The 16,937-nt window shown below is 53.9% G+C and overlaps 1 protein-coding gene across 1 annotated transcript in view; it reads right to left on the bottom strand.

Annotated features, from left to right (window-relative positions):
* ARHGEF17 (Rho guanine nucleotide exchange factor 17) overlaps positions 1 to 16,937 on the bottom strand; it is a 58,697-nt gene that overhangs the window by 10,482 nt on the left and 31,278 nt on the right. Inside the window, exons 2-6 of the mRNA XM_077866918.1 lie at positions 9,001 to 9,078; positions 3,296 to 3,478; positions 826 to 942; positions 540 to 632; positions 130 to 306 (exon numbers count right to left, since the gene is read on the bottom strand). Coding sequence (XP_077723044.1) covers positions 130 to 306; positions 540 to 632; positions 826 to 942; positions 3,296 to 3,478; positions 9,001 to 9,078 — 648 coding nt within the window. The remainder of the gene's footprint in view (positions 1 to 129; positions 307 to 539; positions 633 to 825; positions 943 to 3,295; positions 3,479 to 9,000; positions 9,079 to 16,937) is intronic.

Here is a 16,937-nt window from a genome sequence, read left to right as displayed (position 1 = left end):
AGATGGGTGGAGATGCTGGCAGACATGGATGTGAACACACTGCAGACACCACTGTGGATGTGGTCGTGACTGTGATTCCAGGTGACCACAGATGCAAACAAAGCCATGGGTGGAGTGGGGGGCACTCACATCCTCCATGCCCTCGATGTGAGCCTCAATTTCCTGCAGCACACGGGCATGTCGCTCTGCCTCCTCAGCACTCCGCACACCCTTGTTGATGCGTTCAGCCACCTGTTTGATGTTCCGCTGAGCATCCAGCAGGAGTGGGTGGTCTGGGTGGTCCTCAGGTGTGTGCTTCAGGAGGTCCTGGGTTAGGAATGGGGACAAGACCTCTACTTCGCTGCCCCTTCCAGGCCCTGGGTGCCCACACTGACTGCTGGAACAGGAGTGACTATAGGTGGACTGCAGAGAGGATTTCTTTTCCAACCCAACCCTTGAAGACTCTGATATCAGCCCCAACCAGGTAGGGGCCTCCCAGCCCGCTGCATCCTCACATGCCTCCCGGCTTTGCCCCCCTGCCCACCCAACCCCATGCCCACCTTCACCAGAAGTTCATAGCGTGGGATCCGCTGCACAGGCTTGATCATGAGGTCAGACAGTGCCTGCTTCTCCTTGTTCTCACGCATGCTTTGCTGAAACCAGAAACAAGGTGGACAGGCACCCGTGTGAGGAATGTCATGGAAAGAAGGGAATGTCCAGGGGCAAGCCCCCAGCTAGTCCCTCCAGCCCAGCCTGGGAACTCTTGCCACCCCACTCTCCGCGCCCCCAGCCAAAATTGGCCCACGGTGAGGGTCATGGTCATCCCCCTGAGCTAGCACACCATACCTCCAAGAACTTGAGAAAGGCAGGCCTTGCCTCCTTAGCCACACGCACGGCATCCTTTGCATTGAGAAAGTTATCAATGTAGGCAGAATAGATGTTGACCAGGACGTCCTTGGAGAACTGTGGATGAAGAGGAAGGTTGGGGATCTTCAAGGTGTCCCTTACTCCACCTCATCCTATCCTGGTTTCCAGTGACTCATAAGCCAATATCCTTTCCCTCCAACTGGACATGATATGGTCTCTAAGGGATCAAGCATGTGCTCCTGTCATGTATACATGTGGTATGTGTGACCATGTGAGTAGGTGTGTGCATGGGTGCACACACACCCACATATCTTACCTATGGTTTGTGCATACACAGACATATGCCTAGATGTGTCCTGTGGATAGGCTCTCCCATTTCCAACTGGGTGTTTCCATTCCTTGGTCTCCAACCCCCCTAAATCCAGCCAGGCAGGTCTCCCTCCTCACTGTCCTCTGAGAGATACTCATTCCAGCCACTTGGCCTTTGCTCATGTAATTCCACCAGAATGCCCTTAGACATCAAATCTCACCTACTCTCAGGGCTAAGCTCCACCTGTGCCTCCTCCAGGAAGCACTCCCTGCCCTGACTAGGGCTCTTCCTGGAACCATACCTGGCCTCTGGCCTCTGGCCTCCCTTGATCCCCCCAGGACAGGTCTCCTCTCTGCAAGATAGGTACGAGATACAGACACCCACCCTGTCCAGTAAAATCTTGCTCTGTGGGGGCACACAGCTGGTGGCTAACCCCTGATAGCCAGCAGACAGCTGGGCTAAATGTGAAAGGCCCTGGCTGGGAGTTGGGACACCCTGGTTCCTGTCTCGGCTGTACCACGGACAGGTTAGGTGACCTGTGGTGGTGTTTGTTTCTGGCCCCTCTGGACCAAAAAGCGCCTCTGTTTCAAAGACACTAACTGTCCTCCTCCCCAGGCCTGGGGTGTGCTGCAGGGCAGAGGCTGCAGCAATTTGAAGAGGAAGACAGCCCTTACCCCCCAGCCCACCCTGCGGTAGAGCATTCTTTGTTGTGCCTTCCCTGGGGTTGGGGTTTCTGCTCCAGTCAGACCATGGTCAGCATCAAAGTCCAGACAGGGGATGAGCCTGGTGACACTAAGGGTGGTGATGGCCTGGAGATGTCAGCACTCAACCGGGGTCCCATCAAGATTCTTGTCACATCAGTTCTAGGTCAGCAGGCACCGTCTAAGATCTTCTTAGGCCCAAGGCCCACCCCCATCATCACAAACACATGAAAAGACATCCACATCTCACAAAAATAGATAAGGTGTTTTGTTTTTTTTTGTTGTTGTTGTTAGTACAATTTTTGGAAGGGGTTTTATAATTTTGCTTTTGAAATTATTTGGCTCTGAGTAACCATTTAGTTTGTATTCGCCTATGATTTATCAGTCATCACCATGCATTCTTGGGAATTCTGGCCAAATAACAAAATGTCACTTAAGTTTTTTCAAATGTAATTAAGTTCATATAAATGAATACTAAATTTAACAATGAAAGAAAATGGTATGCTATGTTTTTACATTTAATTAAACGTTTATTAGTTTTGCTTTTACAGTTCTTTTTGAATTTTGAAGCCGATGCCTTTTCTAATTTCCCATTCACTATTGTAGGATCCTGAAGAGCTCACAGGCAGGGGTCTGCTTGTGGTGAAAGGGGGTACAGAGTAGGGCAGAGTGTGGGCATTGGAGCCGCATTTCCTGGAGTTGAACCCTTTATCACTCACTAACCATGATTTTGATCTGGTTACTTTCTCTCTATGCTACAGACCCATCAATCTTAAACATAGAGATATAACTTAACTGCAACTTTCTCCTAGACTTGTGGATATATATAACGTATTTAGAATGATGGCTAAGTACCAAATAGTCAGCTATCTTATTAAAATGCTGGATGGAGAGGTGCCTGGGTGGCTCAGTCAGTTAAGGGTCTGCCTTCTGCTCAGGTCATGATCCCGGGGTCCTGGGATTGAGCCTTGCACTGGGCTCCCTGCTCAGTGGGGAGTCGGATTCTTCCTCTCCCTGTGCCTTCTCCCCCCTGCTCATGCTCTGTCTCTCTCAAATAAATAAAATATTTAAAATGCCAGATGGAGAAAAGGGCTAGTCAAGGTGAGGGCTGAGGTCAGTATCAGCACCAGCTCAAGGTCAGGACTAGTGTCAAGTGCCAGTGACCAGAGTTGGGTCCAGGATCGGGGTCAGTGTCTGGTTGGGATTGGGGTCCATGCCAGCTTCAGCCAACTCTGGGATTTGGCAGTGTTCAGGTTCAGGTCAACCCAAGGGCTGGAGTTAGTGCCAGTGTTTGCTCAAGTTCTAGGGTTGGATTCGGGATCAGAGGCAGCGTCCAGGTAGAGTGGGTGTGGGTGAGGGGTCTTCAGTAGGAGCCATCCCCTTCCAGGAGGCACCCTGGCTTGTGGGGGCTGTGGTAGTAGGCAGCTGGGCCACTCACCGACTGGACAAGCAGGTCTCCCACCTTCTGCTGGGCATGCCAGGTCTGCACACAGTGCCGCACCTGCTCTAGGAATTGTTCATGATGCTCCAGGAGCTCAGGGATCTGGTCGAAGATTTCATCCACCAGCGATGGGTCACACAGCAAGGAGTTCTCTGGCTGCTTCAGTGGCTGCATGTAGCCCTGGGGGACCCACAGGGTCAGTGTGGGTACCCTCAGAGGGATGGACCCTAACCTACTGGCACAGGTGCACACGAAATCACCTGGGCCAGTAACTCAGTGGCTGTGCCTCCCGGATCTTCCACATGAAACTTCAAGCTCTAGGAGGGAGATGGAAGGCCTATCCCTACACCCCTTGCTGTGCAAGGGCCTGGCCCAAGATGGGGTTCAGGAAAGGTTTGTTAGATGCATGAACAAGCAGAGCTTGGAGTGAGGAAAGCAAGAAGATTGGGCTCCTGGGAGACCCCCACACACAAACTTAGCAAACATTTTATTGAGCACTCACTCTGTTCAGCAGTGAACAAGGAAGACCAAACTCCCTGCCCTAGTAGAGCTTACAGTCTGGTAGGAAGAAACACACAAATACAGAAAGAAACAAAAATAAGCCACATTTCATCAAATCTTTAAGAAAAAAACTGCTGCCGGGACACCCAGGTGGCTCAGCAGTTGAGCACCTGCCTTGGGCTCAGGGTGTGATCCTGGAGTCCTGGAATCGAGTCCCACACCAGGCTCCCTGCATGGAGCCTGCTTCTCCCTCTGCCTAATCTCTGCCTTTCTCTCTCTGTGTCTCTCATGAATAAATAAATAAAATCTTAAAAAGAAAAAGAAAAGAAATGCTGCCAATTCAGTTATTATTATATGCCATCAGTTATAGGATGAACCTGGATTTCAGAGCTGTTAAATTGTGAAGGAGGTATCTTAGAAGCAGTTACACATGGAGAGTTAAAAGATGAGAAATGCTGTAGGGAAAATAGAGCAAGGAGGGGCATGGGAGGCCTTCAGTGCCACTATCTGAGCATTGTTTTCAGTTTTCAGATCTACTGGTCAGTCTGATTAAAACTGTTCTTTTTCACCTCAAATCTGCATTCACCTTTGTTTCCTGAGAATGGAGAGAACCTGCTTAGCAGCAGGCCGGGCTCACAGAGCGGTCGCCCTCTACTGGCCTAAACTGTAACTACAAGCCCAAGAACTGATGTTTGAAAAAGTAATGCAACGTTGGGGTAAAATTTAAATTAAACATATTTAAAAATTGGCGTGTTTTATAAAGCAGCCTCAAGAAAGTGAAGCTCAACAGAATCCTCTTGCCCAGTTGGGGATTCTTAAAAAGGCCAGGAGGGTGACGGTGAGGAGACAGGCAGGGAGCCTCCTCTTTTACTGCATCTAGGCTAAGGCCTTCTCTGTGCGGGGTGAGGCAGGGTGGGGGGTGCTCTCCCACAAAGAGAGGAGCTAAACTGCACCACACACACAAGCAGGCCCACAGTGGGAGGAAAAAATGAGCTGAGAACCCGATATGGAACTTCCTAGGAGCCAACACCTGCACCCACTCACCACATACTTGCTGAGCAACTACTGAGTGCCTCACCTTCTAAGCTCCTGGCAGACACAAGTCCCCTGTGCGTGTGGAGCTGACACTTCAGTGCAGGGAGGCAGAAAATAAGCACCGTAAATAATGACATTATCACACATGTATTAGAAGGCAGTAAATACTGTGGGAAGAAAGACAAGGTCAGGAGTGCTAGAAGAAGGGTGCTGGGTCAGGGAAGAGGGAGGTTGTTAGCTGGGAATTCAGGGGTCGAAGAAAGACTCAAAGGGTGAGGGGGACACTGAGGAAAGGTGTAGCCTTAGGATGTGGGTTCAAATCCCATCACCTCTGGCTGTTAACCTTGTTATTTATTTATTTTATTTCTTCATCTTAAACTCCTGGCCTACACCTGAAACTACTGTAACGTTGTGTGTCAACTATACCTCAATTTAAAAAAAGAGAAAGAAACTCCTGGCCAGCAGGAACAATATCAATTGATGCGGGGGGCGGGGGGGGGGCGGGCAGTGGTCACTGCGAGAGAACACTAGGGCTACGGAGTCCAGTCTCAGCTTGAATACCACCTTTGGTCGGGCAGTGTAGACTAGCTGATGAGAGGGAGCACCAGAGAGTCACACTGACAGGGATTCAACCCAAAGTGTGGCATTTCCTGGCTCTGTGACCTTGAACAGAGGCTTTACGCCTCCGTGTCTCAGGTTCATCATCTGTAAAATGAGGGTGACAATGAGACTTATATGATGTAACTTTATGTAAAGTGCACATAGTCAGCACTCAATAAATGTCAGCACTTAGTATTACCACTTGTATTCCCCCAGAATCCTTATGCTTAAACCTGATCCCCAACGTGTTGGCATTTGGAGACAGGGCCTTTGGGTCATGTGTGTAGGGCCCTCATGAATGGGATTTCTGCCCTTATAAAGTAGCCCCACCTACTGTGAAAGTTGGGGCAAGATGGCAAGGTCTGGGTCAGATGTGGAAAAACCCTGGAGTCAGGATGCACATGCGGGCCTGGGGCCTGGGACAGAGAATGTGGATCCGAGCTCACGTGGGGCCTGGCAGGCACAGTGGAGGACGAATTTACTCAAGCCATCTAGGCTGAGTGAGAGCAAAGAATAGAAGGTAGAGCTCTGGAAACATCCAGAGTGTTCATTCGTTTACTTCACAAATCTGCCTCGAGCAGACTGCATCCTGGGAGCAGACTGCATTCTCTGTGAGGATTCAGCAGTGAGCATGAGTGATGAGATCCTGTGTCCTGGACTACAATACCACTTAAAAGTTTGACCCTCGGCAGTTTCTTTAACCTCTCTGAGCCTTCATCTCCTCATCTGAAGAGGGAGTTAGAACATCACAACCTTAATGCAAGGATTAGGTGTGATTTTATACACTTGCATGCAGATCTGCCAGGCAGGATGCTAGATTACACATGCGTCTCTCTTGTAATCTGCACTCGAGGTCGTACTCTTACTATTCCCAGTCTGCAGACAAGGAAGCTGAAGCAGAGACTGGTTATGTAACTCGCTCCAGGTGACATGGCCGCTCAAGACGTAGTGCCAAGTTTGAACACTGGTGGTCAGGCTTGGACCTTGGTCCTTCTGGCTGCCTTGTGTGACAGTCCTTGAGTTCAGCTGACACTCTCTTGCTCATCTCCACCCCCTGCCACCAACACTGTCAACCTGGCCTCCTGAGAACTGTTCTCCCTTAGCTCTTCCACCTGCAGGTCCTGCGAGCCTCCGCACCTGCAGCCCTGAACTGGCCAGGAGATTTGAAGGTAGAGAGACATGCCCAGGTCCTGCCAGCCTCCTATACGTGAGCAAGTTGTGAGCAGCCTCATTACCTTTTCATCTTCGCGATGGGACATGGGTACGATTCATCACATTTTACACACAGAAACAGAAACACCGAGGCTCAGAGAAGAGGAGTAGGCTAGCAGGGAGGCAAGTGACTCAAACCTTGGACAGCCCCGACCCCAATGCCTTCCACTCCCACCTAGGGGATGACAAAGGACCCCACGCACTGGCAGACCCCCACATAACCACTGCCACCTGGCAGCCAGGGGCATCTCTTAAAGATGGCATTCTAGTCATGTCCCTTCTATGCCTTCCTTGTGCTTTCAACAGAGGCCAGCACCTAAGGCAGCAGCCACCTTGGCCACCCCTCCAGGGCTAACTGCTTCATGTTTCCTCCCACCTGCCGGCCTTTGTTCCTACTGCACCCCCGGCCAGAACCATTCCCTGCTGGGCTCTCCCCCTGCCTAATTCCTACCCATCCTCCAGGTCAGCTAAACACCCCAACCTCAAAGAAACTCTCCCTGGCCTGTGACCCCAGGGCAGGTCCCCCATCCTGTGTTCTCATCTTTCTGTGCCCTTACTTTTAATATATAAAAGCAGTGTATTTCCTGTGTGGCAAAATATACATCATAAAATTTGCCATTTTAATCATTTTTAAGCATACTGTTCAGCAGACTTACATTAAATACATTCATGTTGTTGTGGAACCGACAACACCATCCATCTCCAGAACCTTCTCAGCTTCCCAAACCATTAAACACTAACTCCCCCTTCCCTTCCCCCAGCCCCTGGCAAGCATGGTTCTACTTTTCTGCTTCTGTGAATTTGGCTACCCCAGGTACCTCGGGGGAGTGCAATCATACCGTATTTGTCCTTTTGTGACTAGCTCATTTCATTTAGCATAATGTCCTCGAGGTTCATCCATGTTGTGGCATGGGTCAGAATTTCTTCCCTTTGCTGGCTGAACGAGTCAGGTGTTACAGGTACACTCTCCATGCACTCTTGTACCCTATCTGTCCACATATATGGTCTGTCTGGCTGGTTACTGTCAGTGTCTGCCATAAACTATGGGCTCCAGGACACAGGATCTCATCACTCATGCTCACTGCTGAACCCTCACAGAGAATGCAGTCTGCTCCCAGAAGATGCTCATGGCAGATTTGTGAAGTAAACGAATGAACACTCTGGATGTTTCCAGAGCTCTACCTTCTATTCTTTGCTCTCACTCAACCTAGATGGCTTGAGTAAATTCGTCCTCCACTGTGCCTGCCAGGCCCCACGTGAGCTCGGATCCACATTCTCTGTCCCAGGCCCCAGGCCCGCATGTGCATCCTGACTCCAGGGTTTTTCCACATCTGACCCAGACCTTGCCATCTCACCCCGACTTTCACGTAGGCGGGGCTCCTACTGTGCTTTGGTCACCCAGACCAGGAGTCTAGGCCTCAACCCACAGCCGACCTGGCCTGACCAGTTCGCTTCCTAAATACCTGTCCCTACTCCCCTCCCCGGTGCTTCTGTCCTCACTGGCCTTTGACCATCTTGTCTGCTGCCCACTTTCCCCCCAGACAGACTTTGTAAAGCATGAATCACATGACATGCTGCCCTTGCTCAAAGCCCTTCACAGACTCTCCAGGGCCCCTGGCAGGGTCCAAACCTTCTTGCTGGTATTCGAGACCCCTACCACATGGCTCCTTACCACATGGCTCCTGCTGGCTCCCCCAGCATCCCCATAGGACCAACCCTTTGTGCTCTGTGCTGCCTCTCCTTACTGGACTTTGCACATGCTGTTCCTGCTGCTGAGAAGACAGATGGGGTGGGAGCCAGCACCTCCTCCAGGGAAAATCCCTGACCCCATGCCTCATAGGTGCCCCCTCAATGTTTTGAGAGTGACCACATACTCAACTATGTCCACCACAGGACTATGAGGTCCTGTGGCAGTGGCTCGTCTCTCTTCTCATTCTTGTGCTTCCTATACCTGGCACAGGGCCTGGCACACAGCAGGGGCTCAACATTTTATTTCATTCAACAAATATTTTCCCAGTCAATGAGTAAGATGGAAGAAGGGGGAAAGCGGGTGGGGGCAAAGATCTAAGCTCAGGCACAAGGCTGCTAGGGGAGGTGGCAGGACAGTAAAGGGAGGGAGTGCCTGCCCTGGGGTAGCCTATCTGGCCTTAAGTCCCCTCTATGTTCTCTCCTGCCCTGGAGGGGGCTTCCTCCTCTGGGGTAGTCATATGATGGGGCACTCTCCATGGGAGGTGATGTATTCCATCTCTCCTCTCTAGTCTCAATCCACAAAATGGGTTTGTTCCCATATGTCTGACAGCCTCCTAGACTCAGAATGGCTGCCCTCAGGGGTGTGGTCCAGCCTCAAGCCTCACCTGCATCAAGGTGCGCAGCGACTCCACATACGACTGCTCTGTGTCCAGCAGGGTCATGGTCACGTGCTTCCGCATGTCCTTGGGGGACAGAAGGCAGAGGGTGAGCAGTGCCTTGTTCCCTTCAGACCCCGCCACCTACAGTCATATGGACCCAGAGAGCCCATCCACACCCAATCCCTGGCCTTTGAGGCCTGTACTCCCACCCTCCAGGGCTGCTGGCTGTTACCTCAAAGCACCACGGACCTCCACTCTGCCAGATGCTTACTCACATGCTCCCTGTGCAGGGAGCACCCTCCCCCTACATCTGAAATGCCCTCCATTCCAGAGTGTGCTCCTTACTCCTCCACCACCGCCCCAAGGCTGCTGGCAGACCTGAGGATCTCCTGTTTACTCCGTGGTTACCCACTGGGCTCCTGAAAAGGACTCAATCAATAACCTCTCACATTTGCAAAGGAAGATGCCTCCAGCCCCACCCCCCACCCCCCCAGCTGCCAACTGTGAAAACCCCTCCTTCAGGCTCAGAGCTACAGGGTCAGACCCTACCAGACTGGGCTGCACACCACCCCTGAGAGTGGAAACTGTGACCTCCCACCACAGATGACAAAAGGGTGGCTCAGAAAGGTGAAGTTAGTGCCAAAGGTCACACGGCAGGTGGGGGCAGGGTTCACCCACTCTCAGACAAGGCTGGATCCCAGTTCTCCCAGTAAAGAAGGTTAATTGAGCCCTACTCCACACCAAGCACTGTTCTAAGCATATATTAGTTCATCCTTCTGACCATGCTGTGAGGTAGACATTCTTTTTCTTCCCATTTTAAGGATGGGAAAAGGACACCCAGGAACTAATGCCTCCATTCTATGAATCTGACGGTCTGTAGTATAGAGTCCCTGAGGGGTCGGTCACCCAGACTCTGCACCCACACCTCCAGGGATAGGGTGTGCACCCCTTACAGGGCAGCCCCATTCCGTGGGAAGGCTTTGCTAGAAGCCAGTCACAGGATGCCTTCTCTGTGTTTGACTCCCTGAGACTCAGTTTACCTACTGCCCCTTGCCACTAGTTCCTATGCCTCTGGCCCACTCCTCCAGGAAGCCTTCGCCAGATGGCACCAGCTGCAACAAGCTCCCTTCCGGGTGAGGGATTCCACTCTGGGTATCCTCTAAGTCCTTGTAGAGGTCCTGAACAAGGCCTCCTCAGAGCCCAGATCTCTGGGGCTTATTCTCCCCTCTCCACTCTTCTTCCCAGGCCTCAGCTTGGCCGGGGCACTTGTCTGGACCTTGTCTCAGGCTCCAGCCATCAAGGCCTGCTGATTGAGTGTCTGTTCTTTGCATGTGGCAATGGAAGTGTGGGTGTCCATGTCTGCGGCATCCCGCCTGTCCCTATCCCTGGAGGCCTTCAGGGGAGGGACTCAACCAGTGGAGCTGAGCTGCCTTGGTCACCTCGGTGCCCAGGGTCAATGTCTGCTGAGTAGATAGGAGTCCAAGGCCTGTTCAGCTTGCCTGATCCAACTCCTGCTCACCCCTCTGCTCGCAGTATGCTCACCTCCCTGTGATCCCTTTCCTCTGATTCAGGGACTTGGGGCTAGGTCTGTCCCCAAACCTGTCAACAGTGAGACACACTCATGAAAGTAAGCTCCTGTGCTAGGAACTCAGGGGTGGAGGGGGTGAGAATGACTTTCCCTTGAGGGAGGGGAGGAGACTAGCTTTGCCCCACCCCCACCAGCTGTGTTTCCTGATAAGTGAGAAGACACTGGGCTCTGCCTCAGAGCCCCAGCTACAGTCAGATCATCTATCCTCAGTGATTCAAAGGCCTTTAAAACAGCAGGGCAGCTTCCATTAGGAGGGAACACCAGTTGGGCCGACCCTAGGATGGAGAGTTTGGGAGAGTACCAAGGGCCAGAAGGGCCTCCCAAGGAAAGGCCCAGATGCCCAATCCTCCCCTTGTCCTCCAGGGTCCTCTAAGCACAGATATGGCCTCATTTCTGCCTCACAATCACAGCTCTATGATGATGGTATCATCATCTCTATTTTACAGATGAAGTAGTCAAGTCCAAGAGGTGACTTGACTTGCCCAAGGTCACACAGCCAGAAACCGGCAGAGTGAGGACCAAGTATCTTTATTTTTTTTTAAAGATTTATTTGAAAGAGAAAGAGAGAGGGGGGTGAGCAAGGATGGGAGCAGGGGGAGTGGCAGAGTGAGAGGGCGAGAGAGAATCTCAAGTAGACTTCCCACTGAGCACAGTCTGATGTGGGGATCAAGCTCACAACCCTGAGATCATGACCAGAGCTGAAACCAAGAGTCGGACGCAACAGATTGTGCCACCCAAGTGCCCCAACCCCAGTCTCTTTAGCCACCTCATGCTGAGTCTTAGGACCCAAGCATCCAGAGTTCTTGCCCAGACTGACCGTCCAGCCATGGGCCACACGGTCCCCGGCTATGCCCCTTCCTAGGCGTGTGAGCTGGGGTAGTCACCTAACTGCTCTAGGGTTCTACATTCTCCTCTATGAAATGGAATGAATTATGCAGCCCTCCCAGTACTGTGAAAGCAGGGAGCTGGGAAGCAGGGCAACTCTCTACTCACGCTGGATCTTCAATGTCCATTCTTACTCTAACTCAGCAAAACAGTCCATCTATATCCATCTCCCTGCTTGGACAGGGAGCTCCCTGAGAGTAGAACCAGGCCGGGCTCAGCCCTGGGCAGCACAAACCCCTCCCCACTCCACTGCCTGGACCTGGCCCTGCCAGGCCCAGTGGTGAGGGTCATGGGCAGGGAGGCCTTCTGAGGGAGGCAGGGCTGGGGCTGAGCCTGGCAGCCCAGCGGGCTGGGGTAACTCACACAGGGAGGCTGACGCTGCAACACCCGCCTTTCCCAGCCTCCTCTGGCTTGAAAGCACAGTGCGCTGTCACTCAGCTGTCAGGTAGAGGCATGGAAAATAAGGCCAGCTCCCTGTCACTGCATGGAGTGCCCTTCTGCACGTGCCCAGACACGGGTGTGAGTGCATGTGGGGGTGGGGGAGCGAGGGGGAGCAAAGGGAAGCAGGAGCCGGGCAATGCAGCTGTCAGGCAGATCAGCAGGCCCACCTGTTCTGGGCGGGACAGCCCTGTAGGCCTAGCCTCCCCCGGGAGCCTGTCACCTCTCAACAGCCCCATCCCCAGACCTCCACTACAGGGGGCACTGAAGTGGGAGAGGGAGGGGGCCTGACGGCATACAGCAGGAAGACAGAGGGCGGCCTCTCCTACGAGTATGATTGGACATCATGACCCAAAGCTTAAGACCCTATGTACACAGCATGAAGACAGAGACACATGCACACAGAAGCTGTGGAGGCCAGACACCCCGCAAAGAGACCAAAATGAAATGCAGCCAAGTCACTTAGCTGAGAACCAGGGCCTTCAGCCCAGAGATGTAAGGTGCTGGGGAGAAGCACACATTCCACAGCACAGGAAAGACAGAACCAGAGCCCCAGGAGCCCAGGAGAGCAGGACAATCAGAGTCCAGGCCCAGAGAAACATACAAAGGCATGGATACAGCCCCTGGAAACCTCCCCCTCTTCTTCCCCCAGAAGGGAAGAGCACAGAGCCAGGAATGGGGACACCACCATTGCCACCACAGCACGACATCTTCAAGGCCCAGCGGGTCCAGTGGCATGGAGAGAATGGCAAGGGGGGGGGGGGGCGGCAGCAAATAAGCCAGTGTCACGGTCCCATCCCCCCAGCACATACATACACCTGGGGACTGCCGCAGGCCTGCCAGAGAAAGGCTGATAAAACCTCCCCTTCCTGAGCCAGCGAACCCAGGATTCCGCAGGAGACAGCCTCTGCCTGCACGCTGACCCATATCACGCACTACTACGTATCACCAGGCCTTGCCAAGGCTCGGTCTCAGGGTACCGGCCCCCCACCCCGGTTGAGGCTGCCAGCCCTTCTCCCTGCCCCCATCACCAGTCCCTGAGCCCCCAGGCTCAGATCCGGCTCAGTGTGCCGGCTCGAGTTGCTGGTCCTGCATCCCAGCATCTACCCACGCCTCCCCAGGCCCGCGGCCGCTGGGTTCTGGGTCTTGGCCCCGGCTCCCTGGCTGTCTCCCCACCCCCCCCACCCCCCGTACCTGGGCCTCCCCAGGTTCCTCTGCGTCAGCACCGCTGCTCCCGGCGGGCTCCCCGGAGGCGGTGGCCGGGCCCAGATCGCGCATGTCTTCCAGCGCGATGGTGAACTGGGCCAGGGTCTTCACCATCTGAAGCATGCGGCCGGGCCGCCGCCAGGGCGGGGGGCCGGGGCGGCGGGGCACGGCGGGCCCCCTCTCTCCCACCGTCGCTCCCTCCCTGGGGCTCAGCGGGGCCGCGGCGGCGGGCGCGGCGTCGGTTCCAGCGTCGGGCTGACCGCGACGGCCCGGGCGGCGGCGCTGTTGCCTCCTCCGCTCGGCGAGTGCGCGGGGCGAGCCAGGCGCGCAGGGCGCCGCCGGGCGGGGGAGGGGAGCAGAGACGAGTCCCCGCCCCGCCCCGCGCCCCGCCGCCGGGTGCCCCCTCCGCGCGAGGGCGGCCAGACCTCGCCCCCGCCCCCGCCGCGCCCCCGCCGCCCCCACGCAGCGGCCTCCCCTGCGGACTCATCCCCCTCTGAGGACAGAAGTCGGCGCACACCCGTGGACAAAGGCAAGTACGCCGGGAGGCAGGGCCTTTTGTCCACACCTGCGCCCACGCAGGCACACACGGGGGCACGCACGGATCTACACAGGACAGGCCCAGATACAGGGAAACCTGCCCCCTGGCCTTGATTGGTATATATGTGTGCGTGAGGGCCAAGTGCACACACATGGATGTAGCCCATACACACCTGAACCCTGACACTCAGGACGCCGATCCAGTGCTTCAAAGTGGCACAGGCTCCCGTGTTCACACGACTATAACCAGGCACAAACAGGCACACATATTTAGGGACGAGAATACGAGCACATCCCTGGACACTGGCACTGTTCTCCCGACCCGGGACAGAGCATTAGGGCCTGAGAGAGGAGAGGGCCCTCCCCGAGTCATGCCTACTCCCAGCCCACCCAGTTGACCTGTGCCCTATACTTGAGGCAGTCCTAGTGGATTCCAGTCCTATCCCTCTCCACCCCACCCCCCACCATGGGGAGGGGCTCAGGCATTTGCAACCCCACCACCATCACCAGATGATACTCCAGAATGTTTCCAAGCATGATCCCCAGGAGCTGGTCCTCAAATCGCAGGTGATGCCAGAACTCACTTAATCAGGAGTGGGGGAGGGTAAGCTTTGTTTTTGTACCAGCTCCCCTCCCACCAGAGGGTCCTGATGCACCCTGCAGCTGACTGGGGAGCCCTCTGTGCTGGCTGGCTTTGTGCTTCTTTAGTGTACCGAGGGCGGAACTCCTGATGCTTTCCCGCAAAACTTACTTTCCCCTGGTTTTCTTGCACAGTGGAAACCTTCTGACCCATTGCCCAAGCCAGTCCCTGCCATCCCTCTATGCCTTGCTTAATGTGCCCCAACCACTTGTTTTAACTCTTTAGAAGCAGACCAGACTCTCTCCTAGCTCAGGGCCTTGGCCCTTGCCTTTTCCCTCTCCTTGCAGTGTTTTTGCTTTCCCTTTAAGACTAATTTTGGTGCAAATGTCACCTCCTCAGGGAAGCCCTCCCTGATCCTCAGATCAGGCCAGGTGCACCTGCTCTGTGCTCTCAAAGATCTTAGTTTTTCTTAACCAGATACCATAGTTTGTAATTACACATTTGAACAATTGCTAGATTGATGGCCATCTCCTCCCAGGAGACTGTAGGTTCCCTGAGGGCAAGGTCCATGGCCCTTTGTAAACCACAGCACTCTGCACATAGGTGTTGGCTGATAAAACTTCAATAACTCTTCCCCTTCTCTTCTCCCCACACACTGAGCAGTCATCATGGGGAGGCAAATCTTGTAATTCCCTGCTCATGAACCTCCCCTGGCAGCCCAGTGGCACGGGATCAACCCCTCTTACTGGCCCTTGCAGCCTCCTGTGCTGTTCTGCTCACCCTGCTACCTTCTCCTGTTCAGCCCTCAGCCAGGTGAATCGATACCCCACAGTCCCATCCAAGGGAATTAATTATACCTTACCCTCTCCTGAGAAGGCAGGACAGGAGCCCAGTAGCACTAGCCTCCTCATCTCTGATGAGGAGGCTAAAAGTCCAACACTAAATGTCCAACACTAAAATTTCAACTTCCCAACAGACAATCCCAGGGTGGTCAACAATGAAAACAGGCATTGAATTCCAAGAAAGTAGCAAGACAAAACAGCTGTGACCCCCACCTGGCAGCAGCTCCCAGAGCAGTGAGGCCCGCACTCACTGGGGAGTGGGGTGTGGGGAGGATGGGGGGAGTGGGCAGGGCCTGACGCCTGATAGGTGCTTGCTGAGTTTGTGCTGCCCTAAACAATTGGTGAGCCCATCTGTCTCTCCTGTGTCCCAACAGGGCCGGGCCTAGAGTAACTCCTGAGCCAGCTCGTTGAATAAAAATGAATGAAACCATGAGTGTGTGCTGATCCCTCTGTGACAGTGGTTGTGACAGTGGTTCTCAAAGTGCAGGCCCTGTGTACCCGCAGGGAATGTGTTAGAAATGCACATTCTTACCGTCCCCCCCCCACCCCTCCCTCCACACTACCTTACAGACCTGAAACTCTGGGTGGGGCCTAGCAATCTGTCTACTGGCAGTCTTCAAGGCCTAGAGCCTGCCTGGCCACAGCATCTCATCCCTTCTGTCCCTGGGAGGCAGAATAAGGGCTCCCCAGGAAGGCCCCAAGCCCTCCTCTACCTCTAGTTTGAACCAAGAATCAGTGAGTCCATCTACCTCTTATCCTCCCAGTGGGATAGATTATGGACTTCCCTAGGGGAATTGGCGTGGGGCCTCCACCTCCTCCTCCTCTCAGGGCTGGGCAAGTTGGGGGAGGGTTTAGAAAAGCCAGAACAGTTTGCTGAGTGATGATTTAAGCATAGAGAATGGACACACCCCGTGGACAAATCTAAATAGCCAGGTCCCAAAGATAATCCCACACTCGCACAAGGGCTGTGGTTTGAACGCCCCACCTCTGCCCCATTGCTTGATCACTGTCACTACTTAACTCACTTTTGGTTTTTCTCTCAGCACCTCCTCCCCCATCTGACTCTCTCTCTCCTGCAGTATGACCTGGGGCCTCATTTCCTCTGAGCACTTGCGAGGCCATGCCTAGTGCTAGGGCTTGTTAGTAAGGTGGATCTATTCCCTCACTAATTTCAGCAGGACCAGGCCCTGCAGCACAGATGAATCCACTCTGGCTGGCATCCAGGAACTCCCAAGCAATATACAGGGCCCTGCAGAAGGAGTCAACTCTGCCTGGGGGGTCGGGGGTATTCAGGGAGGGCTTCCTGGAGGAGGCAGAGTTTGAACAACATCCTGAGGTCAAGAAATCCAGAGGCACGTGGGTGCCCAGATGGCAGAGTTCACTGGAGTTGCCCTGGAGAAGGGGGCAGGGCTTGGTGCTAAGGTACTGCTTGCTGCTGCTGCTTCATTAAAGATGGCTAATTACATCCAAGCCCGTTGTCATGGCAACTGGGGAGCTGGTGGGGTGGGGAAATGAGAGGAAGCTGAGAGAAGGAGCAGGAGCACACAGTGCTGAATCAGGGTGTCCAGGGATCACCCCCACAACAGCAAGGCATAGGAGCCCCTGAAGGGGAGGTCAGCTTGGATGGGGGGGTTGGGGACACCATGTATACCACGGAGCACCCCTATGTGGGTCTGGTTTTTTTGTTGCTTGGCTGAAATGAACTCCCTTTTTAGGCACTGATGTCTTTCCTTTTGGGTATCTACAGTTGTCTGGAATGGGTCTGGCTCAGAATAGTTTTTATAAGTGTATGAGGTGGCTGGTAAGGGCCCTCCTCTCCATATTCCACACCCCACCACAACCCATATACCACCCTCATCCCACCAAG

Source organism: Canis aureus, chromosome 23 (genome assembly GCF_053574225.1).
Source record: "Canis aureus isolate CA01 chromosome 23, VMU_Caureus_v.1.0, whole genome shotgun sequence".
NCBI classification, from domain to species: Eukaryota; Metazoa; Chordata; class Mammalia; order Carnivora; family Canidae; genus Canis; species Canis aureus.
This window is presented reverse-complemented; position numbering and strand designations above follow the sequence as displayed.